Here is a 26,224-nt window from a genome sequence, read left to right on the forward strand (position 1 = left end):
TCTCTGCAGGATCTGGCATGCAGCAACCTTCATTTAAGACTAAACAGCACTTTTCACTGGGATACTTCAGGAACACACCTGAAACACAGCTAGAAACCACAATGAACTTCCCCATCAAGAGAAGATGACACAGGCAGAGTACATCAGTCCCATTAAAGCATTTTTGCTGAACTTATAAGAAGTAGCAAACACCTACGTACAATGGGGGTCAGACAGCAATCTAGATTTAAAGGGAGAAAACACAGCTGCCAGCCCTTCACTTGGAATTCTTCTTGTCATGAATAAAGCCAAACACATACAAACAAGTACTTTGCCACAAAAGAAAGTACTTGAATGCAGACACACAAAGATTACAGTATTTTAAGGCAGCTTTGTAGGGAAGGTTTCCAAATCAGAGTAAACTAAAGGGTCTGAAATCATTTCAGTCTGAACAGGCTTCATTATGTAAACAAAAGAGGAAAACATTTTTTTCTTGAAGATGTCAGGATGGATTTTCTTCTATTACAAGTAGCATCATGAGATTTGTTAACTGAATTATCTTTCCCTGCTTGCACACCTTGAAGCTGTAGCCGGCTGCCTGCAGAGATGATTACAGGATCCGCCATGGAACGGACAAATGAGTTCTGGTCTGCTATCAAAAAGCCAGGAGTCGTAAATCTCTCATTATCCGTGCCATTAGAAGCAAGGTGCTCGTCAGGGGGCCAGAAAGAGCACAGGAATTATATCCTGAAACCATGCATAAGAGGAAAAAAAATATTGTTTTCATTATTGCTATTATTCTTTATCTTCACTTGATTTTATTAAGCAGGGAATCACCTCCAGCATATCCATCTCACACACAGACACTACATTCAGTACGTTCTTCAATTCTTCCTTTTTCCCCTTTCTCTCCCTCCCCCAGGTTGTTTTTTGTTTGGGTTCTTTTCTGGTTTAGAATTTTCAGTGGTGTGGGGAGGAAAATGCATTCCCAGGTTTCTGTAGGCAGCATAAGCTTGTGTTAAACCTCAGTCCCTAGAAGCAGTGACTAACGCACCAAACCTGCTGGAGCCCAGCTGTGTGGACAGAACTCAGGCCAAGGACTCGAATGGAAGCACACAGGAAGGTTTAACTGACTTAGATTTGATGTTTTCAGTCCAAACAGTGTGCTCTGTCACTGGACCTCCCTGATGAGCTCTGAGATCTTTATACATTGTGGTAGGAGGTGAATGGGGAGCTCAGAACAGGGTACTGGAGAAAGAATATCTGTAAGGCAGGGAGAAATGGGGAGGATCACAAGGGATAATGTGTTTAACAGCCAAATCATTCTCTTTCATAACCTTTCTTCAGTGGATTCATTGTAGAAATGGCAGAGATACCATAAATGTCACAGGTTCCTATGGCTGTGGCAGTGAGAAGAACTGGAGACAAGGAGCAAGCCATCGAGCTCCCCAGGACTGACGAGCCAAACATTAGAAGTCTTGAAACTCCATGGTTCCCCTCACTTAGGTGGGATTGGCTTTCACCCATCTGTTTGCACTGCTAGAAGCACTGCAAAGTTATCCACATATTTCACCAGGATTCTGGGAGACAGATACTCTTGTATAATTTGGACACATTTTCCTAAGAGGATTTTGCAAAGCAGTGAGAGACTGCACATAAGCAGCAAAAGCCCCAAACTCTCCTTGAAGGAGAGGACTCCCCTCTAGGTAATCCTGGCAAACTGCAATTCCTGCATGAGCTGCTCTGCTCTCACACCAAGGTAAGGGACAACACAATGGAAACGATACCTTTGGTTTCTTGTCTAAGTTTGTTTGGTGGACATCTCGTTCTTTTGGAAAGCTGCTGATACCAAGAAGCTATTTTTTAAAGAAGCCTCCTGTGAGGTCTCAGCAGCTCTGGAAGTATTCCTTGGGAGGAGTTTTGTCGTGAAAGTTATGTTTGTGACTATGTGCGACAAGGCAGTTTGGTGGCAACCAAAGATGAATAAGAAGGGCTGGCAGACTCTGGAAGTCTGTCACTGGCATGACACAGGAGTCAGGAAAGGTAAAATACCAAGAGCAAGGTGGTCACTGGAGGCTTTTTCATGTAAGAAATGTGTAGCACTGACTTCAGGCTTAGATAAACTTGAACAAAACATTTCGATATGAACACTAGATGTGTCAGAAGTTTCATGTTGACCTTATCCCTAATTTTAAGGCATTCTGAACACTGGGTTCAGATCCTTGCACTGAAATTCATTAGTAACGTTATCAGGAGTATTGACCACTGAATGTATTCTCAAAATAAAAGTGTAACAGAAACATTTAATACAGAAAGAGCTCTTGGAAAGGATCCTTCATCACTCTGAGTTCCCTTCACAGCATATTATTAAGGCATCCACATTGCATTGACCACATCCAGTTCTGAACACACAAGAATGTTTGAGATAGCCAGAAAAACCCTTAAGTGACTGTAAACTTGACAAACACTATGCATAAGCAAACAAAGGAGAGGCAGTCCTGCAGCCAAAAATTATATTTATGAAGAGTTATTGTAGTGCTATTATGTGTGTTCATGTAAAGGGCACAACATGGACAGAATTGGACGGTACAAACGGGGTTTGTAAACAACGATTCCACTCGCGCCACTCAGGACCGGCAGCAGTTGCAGAAAAGGTGCACATTTGCCTAGAGCTGCTTATGCATAGTAAGAGACAGAGGTAATTGTTTTAGCCTCAGCAATTCAGTACTGCTTACATTTATCTGCTTTGCTAAGAGCATAATTTCAAGACAAGAAACTGTAGAGAGGACAAGAGAAAACCCGTGCGCTGTTACGGACGCGTTTCATGACTCAATAGCTATCCGGCTGCAGGGATTTTTTCACCAGGCTTTTGCTTAACAATGGTGTTTGCTTTATTGATTTTTTTGTTGTTGTTGTTCCTTTTTATACTTTTAATACAGTGGTGGCTCCAGAAAATGATGTGTGCTGTGGGTACAGATGCTTTTGTCACGGCATCAAAGCAGCCATTCCAACACCCAACATATATTGGTCCAATTTTGTTTCCAGACCAAAGGAATGGGATGTTCACATGAGCCAGATTTGACACTGAATGATCTGTACAACAGAACTGAACTCAGTACAGCACCAGTCAGATTCCATATAGACTTTTCATGTCACTTTTGTGTAACAGAAGAATTCATTTCTCTGTAATACTTGGGATGTTATTTCTTTCTGGAAAGCCACATTAACTGCTGTAACTACAGACACCACAAACTGCTTGATAATGGGGGATGCAGTAGAATAAAACCAACAGGAAAAAAAGATAATCAGTGTTCACAGGATAAAAACCACAATAGCTAATATTTAAACAACTATGAAGCCTAAAACAGTGTGTTTCTAAGTCATTCATTTGATCACAAAGAGTTTTATTTTGCTCCCACTAAGTTTAGTTGCCACTGGCTTGCCTTGACTCTCAATCTAACAACTCTTCATGCAGCTGAACTTAGCAATTATTCTCCCCTGTATAACTTTTCAGTTGGTGAAATGTTACCTGGGTTTGCCCTTTGAAGGGAATGGGAAAAACACATCTCTACTCACAGCATGCTTTTACCACACAGCCGTGATTTGTTTGATCTTGGATTTATCCCTTTTGAACTCCATTGCAACAGGTTCAGAAACACAGATCATGCTAGAGATTAAAACAAAAATGTAGCAATAGGAACATAAAACAGGTTATGGGGGACTTGGGGTTTATCACCAGACTGAATAAAAAGCTAATTGGTAATTGCCTTTCTTTCCTTTGTAATCACTGAAGCTTTCCATTCAGAAAAGCTTGGAATTGATGGTTAAACATTAAAGCCCTTAAAACCTGAACTTTTGGCATCTTTTAAATACTGTTTGGCATGAAATATACATTTTGAGTTCTCAAGCTCTCTTTTGGCTGTGGATGCCACCTGAATGGGAAGGAGCAGTGCTGGGGGCTGTCAGCACCCATCCAGCCCCACCAGCCCAGCAGCCCAGGCAGCCATGGCCACTTTTCCATGAAGCAATAACCTGCTGCCTAGCAACAACCCCAAACTCGTGACTGTTTGTATATTCCATTTCTTCTGCAAAACTAAAAGCTCAGATCCCAAATTACTGCATCCAGCAACATCAGAGCTGCAATAGATGGATAAGAAAACACATTTTCCTTTACCTGCCGCTGACTTTCTTGCTCTACAGGGCTGCATTGGTAAAATACCCCCCCCTCCCCCCCCAGTCATTTTGCTGCAAGAACAGTCTGAAAAATATTTCACCATGTGAATAGTTATTTTCACAACAGTTGTTCCCCAGGAGCTACTTCTACAAATGAAGTCATCCACATGCCCATACATTTTAATGATGAGGTCATCAAGATGGCCTCAGGAACAAACACAAAGGGTCACGTCCTCTTGGGCATGAGTATGTGGGATAGAGTGCCACAGCTATGCTTGCAGGGAAGTTGTCTCTGTGTTTTACACGTCCTGATTTTTTTCCTAGTTATTATGTAGTGCATGTGAAACAAAGACAATAACAATATACCCAGAACCCCTTTTGCACTCTGCTCTCTACTTGAAGGCTTGATCCAGCCTGAATTCCAGATGGAATTTGATTTAGGCTCTATCCTTCTATCTGTCCAGCCTGGAGCTGTTTCGAGCAACATGACAGAGGGGTTGATAGCTGATCTCTGACAAACTTACTGCAAACAACAATGGTTTTGTAGAAATGAGAAGCTGCCACAGAAAGAAGTTCACTGAGACTCTCCTGTTTGATCTGGGGACCAGCCAAGCAGGACATTCATAGTGCCACAGAGCTCGTGGTGGGTGCTGCTCCTTGTGGGAGGTGGAAGAGGGGATGGTCAAGGAGATGAGAGGAGGAGGGTGAGCACCAGGGTGATACTTGGGTCTCAGGCACTGGCTCATGGGCTTCATCAGCTTTGCTACTTGTGATCTCTTTCTTGTTATTCTGTATTTTCAGTGTCATCTTTTTGTTTTCACTCCCTAAACCATACAGAAATCTCAGGCTAAGATTATGGAAGTTGTGAAGCTTGAAGTGGTGGAGGCCAACATAATGATGCCATAACTGCTTGATCCCAGTATTTCTGTACCTTAGACATAATCATGTGCAACATCTGTCCTGCTTCAAGTCACATAGCAAATCATTACTGGAGTAGTTACCTTCCCAAATGTGCCTACTATGATAGGAACAGCATTGTATACTCAGATTTTAAGACAGAGAATACATGGAATAATGCAGTGTGAAGTAATAACCAAACAGCTCAGGTTGGTGTAATGAAATGCTGAAGTTACTGTCCTATTAAAGGCAAAATTAAGTTGTTATGGATGATTACCACCACCACCACCACTTTGTTTGTCCTACAGTTGTTCTATTCAGTGAAAATCTCCGGTCCAGAGCCAACAGAGAAGCCATACAATAATTTAGCTGCACTCTTCATCCAGCACAGCTGCCCAACCCAAATTCTGGCCACTCTCAACTTTGGTCTTTTGGGGTAAGAATTGATCCCAGAGGTCTCTTTGGCTATACCAGCTACAGGAGACAGACTCGGCTGAATGTGCTTTCAAAAGCCTCTTGGGTCACTATTGATATGCTCTCTAACAGTAACTACCACTAAATCCTCCATCTAGAAGCTGCAGAATGACCTATAGGACATTACCAAGCATTTTCCAGCTCAACAAGAAGTATGTTAAGAGCTCACAACCCTGTAGTGGTGACACTGATGCTCAGGTGGGATGTGAGCAGGTGATGATCCGAAGCCAAGAGCAATGGACTTAGCATTGGGAGTGGAGAAGATTCATCCTTGTGCAGAGAGCAAGGGCAAACCTGGATGCACTGGCAAAGGAGAAGCTGGAGTGGGATTTTCCTTTAGGAGAGTTTCATCTGGAAATTTAGTTTAGCTATTAAACTCTACAGCCTACCTACATCATTCCAGCCCTCACACAAGTTGGTACTTTGAGATCTCCACTCTGGGCTGGCTCCCAGCTGAACTCACACATGATGCAACACGACTCTCCCTTCTCACCTTCCCTAACAGAAACAAAAGCACCAAAGAAAAACCTCATTGGAAACAGTCACATTTTATGGAATAGGCTGTAATTATTAACCTGACCTCTGCAATGGACTTCCACATACACTGTGACAGTAGGTTACTCGCTACCAGTCACCTTAACCGACTTAGGTAACATTTGTGTTGACAAAACACAACACCTAGCTCTACCTGGCTTCTGAGTTCTTGTGAAAATACAGCTCCCATCCTTTTTCACCCCACACTTATACTCCTGGTGTAACCTCAGGTAATAAATGCATTACTGTGAGTACACTCCTGTTTGTCCCAGTTTCCCGTTTTAGGAAGAGATACTGGATAAATTCCCAGCCACAAAAGCACTGTGAGTAGGTGTGAGAGGCCACTGAAGTGCTTTGTTTCCACCAGCCATGCTGTCCCTCCCTTCAGAAATAACAATTCCAATTCTCCTCAGAGTAACAGGTAGCCTCTCTTCCCCCTTTCTCATGGTACCACTACATCTTCTTTTAATCCCAATTCTCTTGCACCAGTGGGCTCAGATTTATGTCTTTATCAGATTACTTCAAGTTACTTTGGTTAACTCTCAATGGGTCTTAAGAAGAGATGGGATTTTGGCTGGTTTGCTGTTTGCTTTATCTGGTTTGTAAGGGGTACTTTTTACATCCACTCAGAAAAAGTCACCTGTGAGACTTTTACAGCCAAATGCAAAACAGAGAAGAGCTTGGCCTTTGCTGGGGCACATAGAAATGCTGCAGAGGACACTCCAACAGCTGCCTCACCACAAAGAGGCAAACAGAGCCACAAGCCAGGAATGTTGTATTTTAAACAGAAGCTGTTTATTCTCCTGCTGGACCTCAGAGATGCTGTATTTGGCTTCCCACGATGCACACATGCAGGTTGGTATCTGCAGGTATCGAATCTATAGGGTACTGCGTTACTAAAGACACTCAAGACTAAAAGGCACATTTTTACTGTAAATTAAAATCCTATCAATTGAAGCCATCTTAGAGGATCAGTAAGAGAGTCATGGGCTCCTTTAATCACTCAAAAGAGCTAAGCTCAAATCATGGTCAGAAAGGAAAACCAAACTCAGGGCTTCTCTTTTGTGCATGGCTTGATACATCCTGGCAATCGCAGTGCTGGAGCACTGCTGTTACACACAGACACACACTCAAAAGGTACCTGCAAAGGCAGGCACAACAGCATGCTTGCTCTTACACTCATTTGGGTTAAAGGTATCAGACCAGAAAAAAAACAGGCTTTCAGGACAGTGTTTTTCCAAAAGAAAAATAAAAAGCCTCATAAATTTGCAACTTGGGTGCTTAGCAGGACAGAAGTCACCTCTATGACATTAGAAACACCCCAGATTTCATCAATTTATTTAAAATAACATGAATAATGAAGTAAAAAATGGTCACATCCTCAAGAAAAAGCATTATTTTGGAATATTAGCCTACATCATATTGATTTAGGACCATCTTACTTCTCTAAACATGTTACTGCATTAGTTAGAGTAATGCTGGGGTTAACACCTTGGCCAGAACATTAGTGCTGATAGGTATATAAATACAGATTTGTATCCCTTGTTCAACATTTAAGGTAAATTTATTAATCCACAATTCAGTGATGGGTTGTTGCCCTTTTCTAAATCTATTTACATAAAGCACAGAAAGTGAGCACAAAATGTTTCTGTTCCTCGGGTATAAGTTAGTGTTTCTGGCTGTGGTAACCAGCAGGGATTTTCAGGGTTGGGTGTTTAGTTTTTTAGTGGTTTTATTGGGTTTCTCCCCACCCTCTCCCCCAGAGAGTACTGTCAGCTTAGTTCCCTGTTGCTTTTAACAAGTAATAGCTAAATCAATAAGGTGCTGCAGCAGTTTAACCCCAGATAACGACCAAGCAACACGCAGCCAATTGCTCGCTCACTCCTTCTCCCTTCCAGTGGCATGGGGAGAATTGGCAAACAGAACTCACGGCTTGAGGTAAGAACAGTTTAATAACTGAAATATACTAAATAAATACTAGTAATGATAAGGATGCTGAAAAAAAGAGAGTGAAATATCCCCAAGAAATACAAGTGATGCACAATGCAATGGCTCACCACCCATGGACTGATGCTCAGCCAGTGCACCAGCGGTGATCTGCCCCCACACTCAGCTCCCCCCAGTTTATATACTGGGCATGTGGTGTAGAATATCCCTTTGCTAGTTTGGGTCAGTTGTCCTGGCCATGTCCCCTCCCAACTTTTTCTGACCCTCCAGCCTTCTACTGGCACGGCATGAGAAGCTGAAAAGTCCTTGGTTTAGTAGAAACACCACATGGCAACAACTGCAAACAGCAGTGTGTTATCAACATTTTTCCTTATACTAGAGCCAAAACACTATATCAGCTATTGGAAGGAAATTATCTCTATCCTGGCTAAAATCAGGGCAGGTGCTATGGAATTCCATGAAACTGGACAAGGGGAAGGTTCTGCCATCTCCAAAATTCATTCTTCCCAACCCCTGCTCTTCTACCAAAGCTCCCAATTAGCAATGACTTATTGACAGAGCTAGATTAATGTCTGGAATACACTAAACCCCAATCAGTATATACTTGACACTCAGATTCCTGGAACAAACTCCTCCTTTGGGGAAGGGACCCGAAGGTTAGCTCCATCAGGCTGGGTCAAAGACAATAGAGAGCGAAGCAGGGAAAAAAGCCTACTTGGTATGAAGTAATGTCCTAATAAAATACAGTATTTCCTTGAATGAGGCGTTTCCAACACCTTAGCCTACAGCAAGTTATGATAACAGCAGCTGCTTTGTATGAAGAAATAAACAGCTTTATGCTACTGACCTCTATCACATATAGCCATGAAATCAGAGTGCAATTTCAGTTATTTGCTGCTTTTTAGGTGTTCATTTCTCTTCCATAGTGCTTAAGAGGGCTGACTGAAGGCAGCTTATACTAGATTAGCCTTCCACCACTTTCATGCATTATAGACTTCCAAATACACATTTTTCCCCCCCTCTCAGAAGGTGACAGTGTTGAGTCATTTCTTTTAAAGATCTAATGGAGGTTATTGCCCATCAAAAGAAAAAAGGCAGAGGTTGAAGGCAGGGCTAAGTGAAGTACAGGAACCAGCAGCAGCTCCTGAGAGCAGCACACAGGCTCCGTGGGACTCGCACCTCTGGCTCCCCTCCTTTGCTCTGCTCACCCTTTCCTGGCTTAAATCAGACAAGCACCAGCAGCTTAGCCGAGATCATAAGATGGCTTAACAAAGGCTCATCAGATGGAACCGGGTGCCAGAAGTAATTGTGGTTGAAAAGGCGAGGGCCTGGCAGGAGGGGATTGGCATCCGTGAAGCTGGTCCATTTAATGCAGAAATAACCCACATATTACAGCAGAGGGTAATTTGGCAGTTACATTTTCAGTGGCTCAGAGACATAAAATACAGTCTCATCAATGTGTAAGATTAGAAGTAATTAGCCCCTATATGGTAAAGTCATCAGTTAGAAACTAGACTCCATCTGGGGACTTTTTGTAACGATGCCTCAGGGACAAGTGAGATGGGACCTTTGACTTCACATGATTTGGAAGGGACTGAGACCTAATTAAATCTGCAAAGATGCAGTAACTGCAGAAAAAGGGATTTTTAAATATGAAACATATTCCCTTTCTCTAAACAAACTAGGTATATTACACTCTGGAACAGGAAGAGAATTAATCTAAAGACAGTGAGCAAAAGGCTGCTGTGTGGCTGCCAAACAGAAGATGACATCGGATTATACTGAATTGAGGAACATTTAATCAGAACTCAAAATATGTTCAATAGTTCTTTTCTTAGAGATAAGGTTTTATTTAATTGTGGTGGAAACCAAACACAAATCCCTCATCATAAATCCAAGAAAGCATGGGGGTTTTAAATCTGTCTCTCCAAAAGCCTAAGTTATAATAAACACTGGTAGCCTTAAATAAATACAAGCTAATTCCCTTGCAGAAATGATATGCAATTTACTTTCCCCACTCATTACCAAAAAAACACCCAGGCTCACAGCTTTTCAAAGAGGGATATGCAGAGCTATTATATTTTTGCTGTGGAGTTCCATCAAGTACTCACCACTTTCTATTTTCTTACAAAGGCTTGGCACTTTGCATTGGAGAAGGGAAAAAAAATGAAGCTAGCTTCTCAGCAATGATTGCCTCATTTATGTGATCTATCTTCTCCCAGAAACACACCCCTCCTCCCTCCAAAAAACCCCCAACCGGATGATATTAACATTTTTCTGCCATAACTCAATACTCTGCATTTTGTCAACTCAGAGCTGGATCATTAAAGCCTAGAAACAACGTGGAGAAGCACTTTAAGGCCATCAGCTAGGAGTGGAGCAATAGAAATATACTGATCTCAAAGACAAAAGAGGATCAAGATAACACATTTAAGTTTACAGGCTTCATCATGCTGCTTAAAGACTAATTAAAACAGCATCAAACTCATAAGTAGGCAGGTCACAGAATTTTAAGGGTTGGAAGGGACCTCGAGAGATCATCCAGTGCGACCCAGGCCAACGCTGAAAGAAGTGAACATCTCGCCAAAACATTCAGCCTGGGTTTTTTCTCTGCACAGTTGTTATAAAAGCAGCAATGTGACCCTTGCACACATATGGGAGCAGCTATATCTCAACTTACAAATAAATTTCCTGAAAGAATGGTCTTCAGCCATTTCTGAGTCGATTCAGTGTTTTAGTCAACCATAAAACATCTGTGAAATCGTACACTGCTTAGGACTGCCTGGAGAATGCAAACCCAATGATCCTCATTTCAGCCAGATTTGATGAAAGAGACAAGATACCAGCTAGGAATAATTGTCCCACACAACACATCCATAGTCAAGTGTACAACAACTAAAATCCTGTTAACAGCACGATGACCAGGACTGTTCCGTGCACAAAAAGAGCCCCACACAAACCAGCCACTGACAATAGTCACCATGGCATCTCCCTGGGGATGTACAGAGCTGTTGTAATGGAAAGGTTGGTCTGTGAAAATGAACCAGTCACCATAAGCACTTGAATATAGTGCTTTCCTTTAACATGCTAGGGTCTATGCTATTTGGTCTGATATGTGTGTCATTTCTGCAGATATCCCTCCATGTATAATGCAGTTTCACCAGCAGCTGGATGAAAGAAGTTCAGTGGGCTCTTTCTTCACAAGAAAAATGTAACCACTTACTCTGGTTTTAGCAGAAGAGGGTGAGGAGCTTGATGGCTTGTCAACCACCATGAGAAAAATCAACAACAATCTAAATGCTCAAGTATTTCAAGCCTTCAAGTGACCTTTCAAGAGGATTGCAGTTTGAAAATACAATATGAGGAAAGGCTATGGAGTTTGGAATTCATCTTCTATCCAAAGCCTTTGCTAAATGTCTCTTAGAGATTGCTAAAAATGTAAAATAAACAGCAGTAGAGATCAAAACTAGGTAAAAATGAATTAATGAAAAGTTGGGCTGATGGCCAGCCCGTGACCTGGGTCAAGCAACATATCTATTTGCCTTTGACTATCTGTGTTGGAAATACCACTCAGCTTTCAGGAGAGCAATCTCTCCTCAGTTTAGAAGGACAGGGAAAGACAGAGATGGACACAAGGAAAAAAAAGATCAATACTCATAGAAAAAACAGCCCCATCCTAACAGAGCACTTTCTGTGCAGGAAAATGCAGTGGAGAGAAAGGGAGAGGGAAAACCTTCAGCACTAAGGAGGAGCCCTGCAAAGAAAGCCTGGCTCCATCTACACCAAAATGGAACAGCACGAAATAGAATAGCACAGTTAATGCTTTTAAAGCTGAGAGAGTTTTCTTGTTTGGTTTCTGGGTTTTTGGTTTCTGTGTGTTTTGGGGTTTTTTTTCCCCTAACCTAAAAGCTGAAGAAAATTTGGTTTTAAAAGCCTCTGTGTCTTTGGGCAGAATGGAGAGGGAGAGTCTCAGGTTAAAGAGTATATATATAAAAATTGCAAAGGACAGTCAAGATGAGAAGATTGCATTTATACATGGAGCATAAAAATAGCAAACAAAGCAATATTGAGTGAGTTCAAATAAGAATACACAGCATAGAAGTGCTGAGTAACCCAGAAAAAGGGTCTTAAAGAAAAGGATATTGATATCACAGGCAACTCAGAAATACGATGGGATGAAGATAAATCAGTGGACACTACAAACTCTCCCCCAGTATAAATTACCTGGGAATTACAGAATGTAAGGCTGACAAAGGGGCAGCAACAAGACCGAGGAAAATGTACAGTAAGCAAAGTAAGTAAATAAAATACACAGAGCAGTACCTCAGAATCTCCTTGTACTCCATTTCCATCCTAAACGAGCAGAAGTACACTAAGAATCAATATTTTCCCAGAAGGGCCCAGAAAAGGAACCAATGCTGCAAAACTAAATACAGCTGGGACTTGCCAGCAAAAGTCAAGAAAGAAGTAACATGGTAGAGATGCACAGAATCACAAGCAGCTTTTGTAAGGTGCATGGGCAGAGGTGTGGGGAGATGGGAAACAACTGGGTAGATACACACACATTACAATATATTTTTTCCTGAAAAACATGAATTTAAGTCGTATACCAGGATCAGGATAATGATGGAACCAGATCCTTGCTCTGCCCCAGTGCTGGGTTTATGCTCCCATCAGAGAGTGTCTATAAAAAGACACTGTGGGCATAAATTATAAAGACACTGTGGGCATCCTTTAGGAACACTAAGGAAAATAAGACCTTAAGAAATAAAGCAAAGGTGGGTCTGGGGTGTGTGTTTGCTGTTGTTTTGGAGGCTTGGGGTGGGATTTTGTTTGTTAGGAGGTTTTTTGTTTGTTTGTCTTTACAGAGAGCATTTTTTGGCTGGTATTCAAAGCCATAATGACAGCAAACTCTTACACACAGCTAAACAGTGTACTGCAAGTACCTGTGAATGTGAGCAACTGCAGCGTTTTACTGCGAGATGACACATCCAGGAGACTAAGCCACCTTTCACATAAAGAGAATCTGCAAGAAAATTCTACCTTTTCCAAGGAGTAAATGGTTCAAATAACTCTCTTAAGCAATTATTTTACTACGTATAAATTGCAAGAAACCACAACAACAGAAGTTCCTGGCGGCCGTTCCCTTTGATGTGTATTTACAGAGGACTTCAATAAACTAATACAACAGAAACAAGTTTAGAGGTTCAGAATTATTTGTGCCAAAACAACACACGCTGGGCTAAAGAAGAAATCTCTGTTCTAAAATAAAAGCTAAGCTGTTTATTGGGAAAAAAAAAAGCCAAAAGAGTACATTCAAGGCTTTTGCCCATCCCATATTGTGGAAGGATACCCTGGAGAACAAGGTCCTAAGTTTCATAGCTTGTATTGCTGTTAGGTAGCAAAGACAGATTTATTGTAACCATTTGTCAGCAAGAGCAATGAGGTCACAGTGCCCCAACGCACAGAAAATGTTCATCTACCTGTAACCCTGTTACAGTTGCAGGCTAAACATTTCCTTACCCAACCCTCTGGCTTGAGGAAACATGTATTTACCTTATAAAGCTGCAATTCTGCATCAGCATTCAGCTAATTGGAGGTTTACTGTCATTAATTTAGATAATATACATTCATCTTGCACAACTAGCTTCTAGCAGCTTCTTTAGTTTAACCTTTTGTTTAGCCTCCTCTTTTTCCTGTCACGCAACCAGCAATTCCCTGCTCACAAATGACCTCCCGTGCCCCAGGCGCGCCACAACAATCAATGGCTGAGGATTCATACATTACATTCCACAGCGTTCACTTTGAGGAATTAGTGGGATTTGCTCCCTTTAGCTGCTCAGAGTTAATCTTGGATTTTTAGCTGAGTGCACTGCAATGGAAAAGAGTGAACTTGGGACACATCATATTTTTGTTACTTACACGACTGTAATGGAAACAGAGTCACAGTATCCAATGCAGTAAAGCTGACTTTCAAAGTCTTTTGCCATTTATCTCTGTTATCTCACTTCTTAAAACAATATATGAGGAGGAGCTGTCTGCAACAAAGTGCTTCAGTAGAGAATTTGAGATTCCTACATTATACTTTGATGATTACACCTCCCCCAGCCGGTGTCACACTGTGCCAGGATGAGGCATGACTGCAGATCAGTTTCCCCTGAAGTTTTAAGGGTGGCAAATGATCCCACAGTGAAAAATTAATCCCATCACTACAAATCACATAACATGTTCTGTTCAATACAAAATTATTATTCACCATTTAAATTAAGGATTGCAAAGGGAAACTCGTCCTGAGACTTTTCCATTTCCCTCATACACACAATTTGGCTAATGAACCAAGAAACCAATTAGTGAAACATCTCAATTTATAGCAGGTTGAGGTAATCTTTAGCCAGGGCACAGTTAAAACTCCTGCACTGTGAAAAGAAGACTGTTCGTCTTCAGCAACAGCACTGTGGAGGTAATGAGCCCTCTTAATACAAAGCACCAGCAGTGGCATTATTTGCCCAGTGACAGAGACGTCACCTCTCCCCAGCAGCACTTACCAGAGCACAGCAGAATCCGAGTGAAATCTCTACACAAACACAGAATTTCCCTTCTGTTGACATTTTGTGGATCTTGGTGTATTTTGGCACGTGGCCATGTGGTCTGTAGGGGTGCAAGGCAGAGGCTGGAAGCCTATGTGGAGCTATGGCTTTGGGAAAGATTCCTGCTCATGTAGAAGCTGTCCTCTTGCAGGTACAGTCCTCTCTTGCCATGGCTGAGGAGACAGGCTATTAACAGAGGCTTCAGCCCAGCTTCAGCACTGAGCCAGGGTGAGATGTCCCAGTCCCATGGACCACTGGCAAAAGTCTCTCACTTTAGAGACAAGAGGTTTGAGGATTCAAAGAGAGGAGGCAGATGGTGCAGTGTTCAGGCTACCTGACGGGCTAATGGGGAGGGCACATCTCAACTCCCACCTTCTTCCCATGTGCTGGGATCCACAGCTCAAACACACTCCTCGTGTCAGGAGTCTCAGCTAGTTTATCTAGATTTATGTCAATGTCTCACTAAAGGGTTTAAAGAAACAGGAGACAGAGTCTAGACCTGAGATTCAAAAGTGTCTTCTCCTAGTTCCCTGAAGAAATCCATAGCCAGGCTCGAGGGTGGGCCAGGTAAAACAACAGAGACAGCTTGGGTTAAGAGAAGTTACACAGAGGAACAGGGGAGGCAATCCACTGCTAACAGGCAATGTTTATTCCAGGGACTCCTCATACTTTTTGCACTACAAAAATGCATAAAAAAACCCAGGAATCAAGAACTGCTGCCCAGACATTCCCTTCTGCTGCTATAAAACCAACATAGGTGGCTCTGTAAACACAGAACACATTGTTGTTTGCTAAACCATGTCATCCATGGGGTTTCCATCCTACTGCTACACATCTCTTAACATTGTGTTATCACCCTTGGCTAAACTAATTAAAGGGCTGTGTTCTGCACCAGAGGCAGATGTGCACAACTGCAAGACATCCACCAATTACTTCTTCCTCTATTAAACCATATCAATTACACCCCTACCTAGGACCCTTAAATATTTCCAATCTCCCAGCCTTCCTAATACTTCTCAAATACCTCAGCTCTCGACACCACCCTTGACATCCAGAAGTCAAATCTAATCCCGCCTCTACAGGCACCAGCCCAAATGCCTTGCAGCTAATTGGGTGTCTCAGAGGAGGAGCTCACTTGAGCTGGAAGAGACCTGGAGTCATAGGAGTATGGCAAAGACCTCTATGAGATATGGATATTCTGTTGAGGTACTGCCTGTGTGGAGGCTTTTATCTCATGTAGCTCAGTTAAGTACTTACAAAGGCACTGGGAGCAACCCATCCCACCCTGCAGCAGCACTACAGTGTGCACTGTGCAGCTTGGGCATCCTAGGCTTAGAGGAAGCTCATTTCAAAAGAAGAGCACTTGCAGCAGTGAGCCTCTACTGAAACTCTTTCTCACAATCAGCCTGTCTCACCCCAGTTGGAAAAGGAGAGATGGAAGAGAAGCAAAGCACTTCTACTGGAAGTGCAGCCTGCCCAACACATGCACATTTAATGAGCCCCAGAATTGGACACGACTCAGAAGCTGTATACAGACAGACTCAGATCGCTACAAACATCAAGTGCAAGAAATAATTTGAACTACTCAAACATTATTGAGCTGCAATCAACTAATCACTTAGGAAAAAGACCAAGAGTCACGAACAGCTCAATGTAAACATCTTTTCAGCATGCAGGAGCAGGCAAAAAGGAAAGCAAGTATTAGGCTGCATAAGGAACAGAATGCACTAAACATCATCTGTGGTATGCTGAAGTACCGTGTCTGCTACTCCTTCTCCTCTATAAAACGTTAAGGGGACTTAAGTTGTTTAGGTGTATTTGTTATTTTCAGCCTCTATGTACTAGGTGCTCTTGCAGTGTGAATTTGGGAGCGGGTGTTAAATATGGGAGGCTGTATTTTTGTAATTGAGTGCACCATTAACCACAACTCTGCTGAAAAAATACTTCATTCAAATTCAACCACAAGTTCCTCTGAGGCCTGGCAATTGGATGCTAGGTGGTAGAAGTCACCACTTCCCTTTTCCTCAGAATAGTAAAGAAAAAGGGGAATAAACTTGACTTTATTTACAGCAGTGGTAATATTATGAGAAGCATGAGACTTGGTAATTGAGTCAGGAGTAGAAGTGGAAGCCTCCTGTGACAGCCTGTAATTGTCAGAGCTCCAGTTAAATTCAGCAGACACAGATTCAAGTAATATTTTGAATGCCTGAATAGTACCCTGTGTCAAACCTGGCCCGTGGACCTCTAGAGATTTGCTTCTCGCTGCATTTTGATCGTTCCATTTTAATACAGCAAATATGAACCAGGAAACCGTATGGCTAATTCTCCACTTCATGCTAAAAATATTTCATATGTAAGTGCATAAAAGTTTCCATCCCCTAGCAACTGTGAGATTCCTGCTGGCAATGGCGATGGGAAAGATGGGGCTCCAGGAATGCTGGAGTCAAGCAAGGATTCTGTGGGTGTGAAATTGTTGGCAATTATGCCTGATCACTGGCTGCACATGTTCTCACTGAATGTGTTCAGATTTACTGGAGGAATTGACCTGAAATGTTAGCAAACTTCTGGGAGCCCTGGTTAAAATCACCTGCAGTGCAGAGAGTCCTGAGTCCAGGGAGAGCTCTGCACGAGTGGCAAGTGGCACACACCACACCAACAATAAATTGCAGAAATGAGTCGGCTCAGGAAACATTATTTCTGGGTTCTGAAAACAAGCTGAAATGCAGTTGCTACCTGAGGAGCTCAAAGGGGAAGAGAAACAACATTAAAAGTAATAAAGTGGAATTCGGATGTGAGTAAGAGGCAGCAGCTCACTAAAGATCCAGAGTGTAAATGAGCACAGATGATTAAGACTAAGTCATTACAGAGCAACCTGCCGTGATCATCTGTTGGCTGGAGGGGTTGGGAAGACAGTGCTGGCACATGAGAGAATGGCCCTTGCTCACCCTTTCCTCAGCTGCTTCTCAGAGACTTCTTTTACCAGCCTGCAAAATGCAGACAGTAGCACAACCTCCCTTGCAGCTCCCTTCCTCAGGTTCCTACCCCCAGCTCTTTCTGACCTTTCTGCCTCCCAAGCTGGATGAGCTCCTGGAAGAAGCCACCAAAACAGCTCTTTAACTCTGCACAACCCCACATTCATCCCTCTTTCCTTGGATGCTTCCCACAAGCATTCCCTGTGCATTCCCATTTGTTCAGGGGGAGGGTTACAGGTCATGACACCATTCTGGAGTCCCAGACCTGCCCCAGCAAGGTACTGCAGAGCTGTGGTTCTGCCCCGTTGCAGCCCTTGCACCCTATGCCAGCTTCACGGGGTGAAAGCAGCAGAGGTTGTGTATGGAGGCCCTTCTCACAGCCCCCTGATGAGCCCTGAACAAGAAAAGACTCCCTGGTTTTATGGAAGAGGGCTCAGAGAACCATTTACTAGCCCTTTTATCTTTCCACCTGCAAGAGAAAAGGGACCTACAGCGGCGTTTGGCTCACGCTCTCACATTCTCCTCCCACGTACAATAACCAAGTCAGCCCACATTTCCCACAGGAGAGAAGTACATGAAAGCAATTGCTAATAGCTCAGCTGTTGGTGGAAGGCTCTGTGTGTGCTGACAAGGGAGGGTTTGGCTTTGGGCAGACCACGGCAGCGTAGAAATTACCATCAACCACGCAAAGATGAGCCGAGAGACCGATGTAGATAGTCGGCCAACAGACTCGGTCTCCTGCCTCCACAGAGGATGCAAAAAGAAGATCAAACCTTATTTAACGATCTCATGCTGCCATTGGGAATGTGGGTACCAAAGAGCTGATAGAAGTGTGATTGTATTAGGGATGACACCCTGGGCCATGCACTTAAGGCAAGGCTTCATCCTTTTGAGTGAGGAACAGAAGGGGTTCCCCCTCACCAACCCCAAACATAAAACTACTTATCCTTTGAGCACAAAAGCATCTTTCTGATATCTTGCTCCTTCAGATTAATTTGCTGCTCTGAAGTGTTTGCAGGTGATATCATGACAGTTTCCTTTTAAAGAGATTTATTTTACAGCTAAATTGCTGGTTGGTATTCTGAAAGCTCAGCTACAAGCTTCCATAACTTCTGGAGGGTCTTTGGGATTAATGCACTAAATTTCTGAGTCTGTGCTGTCTGCTTTTTTAGTCATCCTGCTGTGACACATTTCTCCAGGAAGGTGATTTTCCCTCCTGCTCACCACATCTTTGTCAGGAATTGCATTTTAGCTAGCTTATTAAACGTGGCTGTATTGCATGTCAAAGGTCAGTATAAGGTGGTAACATATGCCTACCATGAGAACAAGGTGCAATATTCACCACATCAGTAATATATCACTGTGATAACAGTTTGATGCAGCTGTGCTTCTGAGTCTTTGCTTGGCAGAGTGACTAGCAAACACCAAGATCCAGCAAGCAGGTCCCAGGAAAGAGAATACTGTAACGATGAAGATATGGAACCTCCCCCATGCACTCTCTCAATGATGATGCTAAACCTTGACTGCCTATGGAGGAGCCCATGAGCCACAGCCCAGGCAGCTGCTCTGCTTCTAGGTCCAGTTTCATCAGCTTTTATACCAACACTCAACCCAAAGGTGCCCATCTGCTGTCTTTCCTTGGGTTTCTCCTCCTCAGCTTTCTGCTCCTTCCCTGCCTCTCCAGAGTATTACCAACTCTCTGTTTCTGCATGCTACATCAACTGGTAACACACACAAACCTCTGCTCAAACATGCCTTGTATGATTATGTTTTGGGTACAGTATGCTTATGAATACATCACAAACTGGTATTTTTTTGTCTCCATTTTGCAGTTTCCTTAATATGAACAACTGAACTTCTGTGCTGATTGAGAACTAGTGTATCCCAGCTTCTCAACATCTAATCTAACCTAAACCAACTCATGTTTTTATACATATAAAGAGAGAAAGAGGGAGATCCTCCCAAAGGATTCCAGTGCCTTTCACAAGCTGCAATCATAGCATGATTAAAATGAAAGCCTTTCTGCAGCAGTCAGTAGAAGGCACATTGATAACTTGCCTTCACTCCCCATTTCAGAGCAACAAAAGAGGGAAACCTTGGTTAAGCAAAACAGCCACATGCCAACTGATAGAAGGAATCTGTGGGATGCTCACAGTGCAGTAAGTGTAGCCAGTGTTCCTCTGGAAGCACAGAGAAGTCAGTAAAGGTGTATTTTGTGAACAAAGCTTACATTTTTCAGAAGATTGTCCTCTTTTGGAGAACACTAAATCTAACACCTTGTTCATCAAGTGCTGATCTGCACCAGATGCATAATATATATGGCTCTTGACCTACTCACCTTTTACCCCCAAAGCCCTTGAATCAGCATTTTCATGAAAAGAAGCAACAATTGTTAAGTATCTCTAAGCAGAGATGAGCTCCTAGAAGCTGTCAGTACTTACAGCCAGGTTCACTAGGGCACTGGAGGATGCAAGCACAAGGCTCACATTCACCTCCAGTAATATTTTTAGTTGAAGCTTAAAGAACAGTAAAACAAACTAAACTGTGAGAGAAAAACACATATTAGCATTTAGATTAATAGCTATTATCTCCAGTTCCCATCACCAGACAACAGTGAAGTGCATGATGAGGGCTTTAAGATGTTCTTCTTTAAAAGGGGTTAAAGACTCCTTGAATTCCAAGGGGCTGGGAAACACTGGCCTGGGAGATAAATGGCACTGGCCCTGGCATGTGCTGTGTATCCTCAATACATCTGGACTCCAGTTGGAATTAAAATTCATATTGCAGCAGCAATTAAAAGACAGAACTAGGTCATGAGCTGTTGTTCAAGGCAACATTCAGGGAAAGAAAGGGAAAAAAAACCCCTGAAGCAAGCAGCATTTGCCCTAAAAATTTCAGCACTGAGAAACTCAGGAATGGGAGATAACAAAGAGGATACAATAGCAAAACACCAGCATGGGTGATTTAGCTATGTGCTTACCTTTTTACCACATTCTCAGATTGCATTGTCACAACTTCAATTCAAGGAGGCCAGGGAATGGCCGAGCTGGTGCTGCTCAGCACCCGCCGTGCTCAGCCCTGTGCACACGTGCTGGTGCCACACGTGTGATAGGTGTGAAGAAACCTACACTCAGCATTGTTTGCAAGAGTCATTGCAAGACTTTTTTCAAGAGAAACCATAGCAACCTTCCTAAATCCATGTCCATTCTGGTATGCAGCTTTTTCTTTCCTCCCCTTAAGTTCTTTATCTCCATCCAACTATTTTACTCTGAACGGATTGTATGAGAGACCTACACACAATGCACTCTGTGGTGTTATATCATACTCTGTGTGACAATGCACATTGTATTATCCAATTCTAGATGTGGAAGAAATCACATTGCTCCAGTTCCTCCTTTAAGACCTGGGTGTGAGATTCTGTGCTGTTACCTGGAGGCTCACAGGGAACCTCGCTGCAGGCTGCTTCTCTGGTTTTGCAATGCCACACAGTATTGTTAATGAGGGTGATTCAGTTTAGTGGGTGCCTCATTTTCATTCACTCAGCCACATGAGCAAAAAGATGGTGGAATGAAGTTTTATCACAGGGAGAGCCAGGAGCCTGGCTGTTGATAAAACCTTGTTTTCAGTATAATTTAGCCTAAAGGTGGTCTGTTAACAAAAACTGACTGCACAGGAAAAAACTGCCCTCCTTCTGTAAGACCTGGTGGGGAACTCTGCCTGTTAAAGCCTGATATTATCAACAACACAATATGAAATGCATTTTCAAGATAGCCCTTGATAGCACACAAGAGCTACAGGTAGGGCTGATTTACAGATGCAGTGTTCTGGCAGCTGTGAATGTACCTGTTCCATCTACGTGGCTGAAGTGCTGGATGTGGGGAGAGCTGCACCAGCACTGCACTGGCGACACAGAGAGCAGGATCCTTCTCAGCACCCAAAAAGCAGCAGTTTATGCTTTCAGAAGAGACAGTGAGTCAAAGAGCTGCAGAAAGTACCTGTCCATGGGCAGCCACAGGCTTTGCCCTGCCCTTGCTTCCACATGAGGGCTTCTGAGCCAAGCCATGCACAGCCTCACCCCAGTCTGCCCAGTCAATTGTGCACTCACCTCCCTCCAAACGTTATTGGGCATGTATGCACCTCCAAGAGACTCTAGAAGTCTAGATCACTGGAAGTATACAAATGAATGCAATCAATGAAATCCAAACAGAGAGACATGAAACACAACCCCAGAGGTGCTCCACACCCCCAGGAGGCTGCAGCTCACCTTACCTCCTGCTTAGTCTCTGCTGTTAAAAAACACCTTTTTTCCTGTATGCTTCTCCTGAGCTATACTACAGATAGAAGGGAAAATTTATCTATAGTCTCTTGCCTTAATTCCTCATCTTCCAAATGCCCCAGACAATAAAACTGGCAATTGCTAGTTTGGTCACTGTTTCTTGTGTTTGCTCTGCGCTGTTACATCCTCTGTCCATTATGAAACTTTCACTGATGGTCTTTAATCACAAGGAAAGGGCTATAAAGAGACAGCAGAGACCTTTTTCGTTGTTTGTGATACAATTATTACTGGTAACACATCACCAACAAGTGCAGGGTGAAGCTGGGTATACTTTGCTGTGTATACAGTAGCTTACACTGAGTCGTCTCAGTTGCTCCAGGCGGGGTTTCGGGTGTGTGACTGACGTGTTACATCATCACACACTGTGATTAATGCATGCTGCACATCAAAGATGGAAATCTAAGACAGGTTTGAGCCTGGGACCACACATACAGGTTTGAGTGAGCTGAAGTTTCCTACATGGCTCTGACCTAGGGGAGCAGTATGTGGTCAACATTCAGGCAGTGCTCAGTGTTCCCAGCCCTTGCTCAGTTTGCCTTTTCCAGCCTTTCTGTTTTCCCTGCCTCAAGGTCCCAGGTAGCTGCAAAACAGCAGCTAGAAAATTTCCTCTACCTGTACTTTAAAGCTTGCCTTTTGTGTGCTGCTTGGGCTTAGAACCAGAGGTTGGTATTGTTTCAAGTATCTCAGCCCAGCATAATTACCATTTACACAAGCTTTGCAGTGGAAGCTCCGAGTAGTAAACCTCAGTTTCCCCGTTGATGCAGTAGCCTGTCAACCCTAACAATGCCCACAGCCTCCATCACACACTGCCTTTGTGTCACCAACCCTGAGGAGCAGCCAAATACATCTTATACAAAGCAGGGAGTGCTGCCAAACCATGAAAACCTGTTCTTACCACTGCTCACAGCATGCACACCCATTGCATTGCTCTCACAGAGCTTCTAAGCAGGGGAAATAGTGGAGCCTGCACATGTGCAGAAAGGGACTTACCTGGAGAGACTAAATGTCCTGCTGGGACTATGCATGGAGTAAATGAGAAGAAATGCTGCTGCCAAGGGCCACTCCAGTCTCCCTGCTGTCAGCAGCTGCCCTTTCAGCCTCTTGGGACTGATCATTTTATTGCCTGCAGCACTCTACTGATCCCAAGAGCCATGTAGCCTCAGCATTAAAGCTGCTCCATATGATATCTCTATGCAAAGAAATGCTAATAATACACTAAACCTCCTTTGCAAACACAAGCCACCAAAATCTTTGCCATTTAATGAAGTTAATTAAAGAACAGTCAGTCCATTCTCAGTATCTCAATGCAACTACCAAAAAGCCAACAGGTCCTTTAAAACCAGCCTCACTTAAGTGTAGGTTTGCATACCATCTGGAACCATCATTCATTGCATTTTCAATTCATGTCTGTGGGTGCCCACAAAAGAATATGTCCATAGGGGAAGCATCTTAACACAGCAAGAACTGCAATGGTTGCAGCATGATCTTCACACTCACATTCCCACTGCTAGCACCCAGCACAAACATAGGCTGATGTCTTGCAAAGCACCCAGCCCATGACTATTCATACTTCTCAACCCCATTATACCAAAAAGCTTTTAAGTAATTAGTTTTCCCCTCATTAACAGATGCATTGCCAGGGGAAGGGCCCACAGGTGCTCCCAAGCCCCATCCTGGATTACAGGGCAGGTGTTGCAGTAGATAGGAAGGTGGGCTGATGAGAAGGATAACACAACCACAACATTTGTACAAAGGTGTTATTCCCAAGGCAGAAGTGCAGGTGTTCTTTTGGCAAGATGATACAAAGCAATTAAAACAGTCATGCCACGTGTTTAAATCAGAAAGGTGAACAATACCTATCAACACGACTTTCATGGAGGCTCAGATGCAGCTTATGAGACATCAGGTGGCATGGTGCTTTTTTGCTAAAGTTGCCTCCTGCCCCAAGAGAAGCAAAGTTTATACACCTCATGTACAAACAGAGCAATGCCAGTCCCCTGTAAGCACACCTCTAATGAAATGCACAGGGTTTCTACCTTCTTACTGACACATCTAATACATCATTCCATTTTTCTCTTTTATACCTTTAGAGGCAAAATAGACATTTGGTAAAGTCTAATTTAATATTATCACTAATGCATTCAAACACATCACTAAAAACTCTGTTGCTAAAATTACATTACAGTGGGGGAAAAAGAAAGGTAAAGCAGACACTGTTATCTCCTAGAAAAATATGGGCCTTATGCTACAGCACCTACTGATGTGAGACTATTGAAACCAACAGGATTACTTACATGAATAAGGATTACTCCCATGATTAAGGGGTGCAGGATTACATCCATTGTTTGCATATCTCCTGTTATTTACATATCCCCATTTTCACCTCTTGGGGTTTTTCTTCCTTAAAACATTGGGCATTTAATTACAGTCAGCACTAGATGTTATTGTGCTGTACTTTTATCCCTTCAATATTTGGCTGTCTTTGGGATGTCAACATGCTTTTTATGATCAAAACAAAGAAAATAAAGTAGGAGCAGCACAATCTGGACTATGTAATTAAAACCAAACCAAAAAAAACCCCAACCAAATAAAGAGGGAGAGCTTGTTATCCACAATCAAAACTTACTCATTATTCACTTCACATGCACCCTCCTGGCCATGGCCTCTGCTCTTGGGAGAGGATTATTGCTATTCATTTTTGAACTGTGCCAAGTAGGGAGCTACCTGAGAGTTCTCAGGCAGTGCTGCTTGGGTCAACAGTGGAAAACAACAAAAAACAGACAAATGTTTCATACAAATATAAGAAGTCACACCAAGAATGAATAACACAACAAAACATTGCGATGTTTTTCACCTTATAACAAACTGGTTGAGTCTAGCATTAGTTTGCCACTTCCATAGGCTTTACAGACAATATTCCTTCCTATCCTTAGAAATGATTTTCACCTGCTTTAGGATACAACAGAATAGCTAATGCATGGTTCTGCAGGTCTCAGCTCCCATTCCCAGCCCAATCAGGAATGTGTTTAGGTGAATAAAGAGCAGCAACAGAAGTTAAACGGGGAGAACCAGCAATTCTCATGAAAAACAACACACATTCTTTCAGATTCTCCACTTTGACACTGAATTACATCAGTCTCAAGTCTGGGTGCAAGAAATCAGGCTTAGGTCATGAATACATTTTTGTTTAGTAGCTTGCTCGAGGGATTTAAAAGTTTAAAGACTATGTATGGGTTAACTACAGGAGGCTGGACTGTAACGGCAGGATCAGGTCTGTAGGTGCTGTTTACATATCTTCCAGAGCTAAAAACTAAAGGCATTGCCTTTCTAGGCTCCTTAAAGTCGTTTTAAAAGTACAAAGAGCACAGACTGGTTTTAGAAAGACTCTGCCCACAAGAATTAGAGCTTAAAGAGGAGTCAGAAAACACCAAAAGTTGCACAAACTTACCGAAGCAACCCTTTTTCTTCCAAGAGGAGAAGTTTATGGTCAAGTACATCTGAGTGACAAAAGACTGTGTTTCCCGGGTCCATTTCGCACAAGGCTTAACCTGAAAATCCAGCCTGGTGTGCTGGGTGCAGCGGAGGCACGGAGGCTTTCCCTCTGCAGCAGGCATGGCAGGGCTCTGCAGCGCTGGGCGATGGCCCGGGCACAGCCACCACTTGTTGCAATGGTGACAGGAAAAGCCAGGATCTGCTTGCTCAGGCTGCCAGGGCATGAATAATTCATGCCTTCCACCTCCCTGCATTAGCATGCTGCTCAGGCAGCTCCAACGAAGCAATTCATTTTGTCCTTTTGTCTTCAGGAAAAGCTCGCTGGATTAATGAGGGTTATCTGTGATGATAAAACCCGGGCCTGCTGATTTATTTAGTCTGATTGGCTGGAATTTGTGTCCCTAAATGCAGGTTTTTACAGCAGGAATATAAATTCGGTTGTGCATCCTCAACCTTAGGCAGGCATGGGTTGGTTGGCTCCAGCAACAATATCTAGCTACAGCACATGAATGTTTCATTTTCTTGGCTTAAATATTGAAGCTGGGCTCTTTGTTTCTGAGTGCTTCTTGAGCAAACTTGAGAAGAAATCTCCAAGCAGGCTGCTTGCACGTGCCTCTGTGCATATTTCTGTAATGACCTCTTGGGCTGCTGAATAGCTAACACCTGGCTTCCAAAATGGGCATCTTTTAAGTGCAAGACAATGAAAAGAAATAATCCTGTGATGCAAACCGAACGGTCATGTATCACAGAGCTATTTTTAAAAGAGAGCTTTGAAGGTGCTATTGTTTTCAATGTCATCTCTTAAATTAGAGTCTTTCGAACCATGAGCAGTG

The 26,224-nt window shown here is 42.9% G+C and overlaps 1 protein-coding gene across 2 annotated transcripts in view; it reads right to left on the reverse strand.

Annotated features, from left to right (window-relative positions):
* Positions 1 to 25,908, reverse strand: part of C8H10orf90 (chromosome 8 C10orf90 homolog) — a 64,531-nt gene extending 38,623 nt beyond the window's left edge. For both annotated transcript variants that reach the window (XM_062001741.1, XM_010209279.2), the window contains exon 1: positions 25,348 to 25,908. In XM_062001741.1, the coding sequence (XP_061857725.1) occupies positions 25,348 to 25,651 (304 nt within the window). In that variant the 5' untranslated portion in view covers positions 25,652 to 25,908. The remainder of the gene's footprint in view (positions 1 to 25,347) is intronic.
* Between the last annotated feature and the right edge of the window lie 316 nt (positions 25,909 to 26,224).

This window comes from Colius striatus, chromosome 8 (assembly GCF_028858725.1).
Source record: "Colius striatus isolate bColStr4 chromosome 8, bColStr4.1.hap1, whole genome shotgun sequence".
In the NCBI taxonomy this organism is placed as follows: domain Eukaryota; kingdom Metazoa; phylum Chordata; class Aves; order Coliiformes; family Coliidae; genus Colius; species Colius striatus.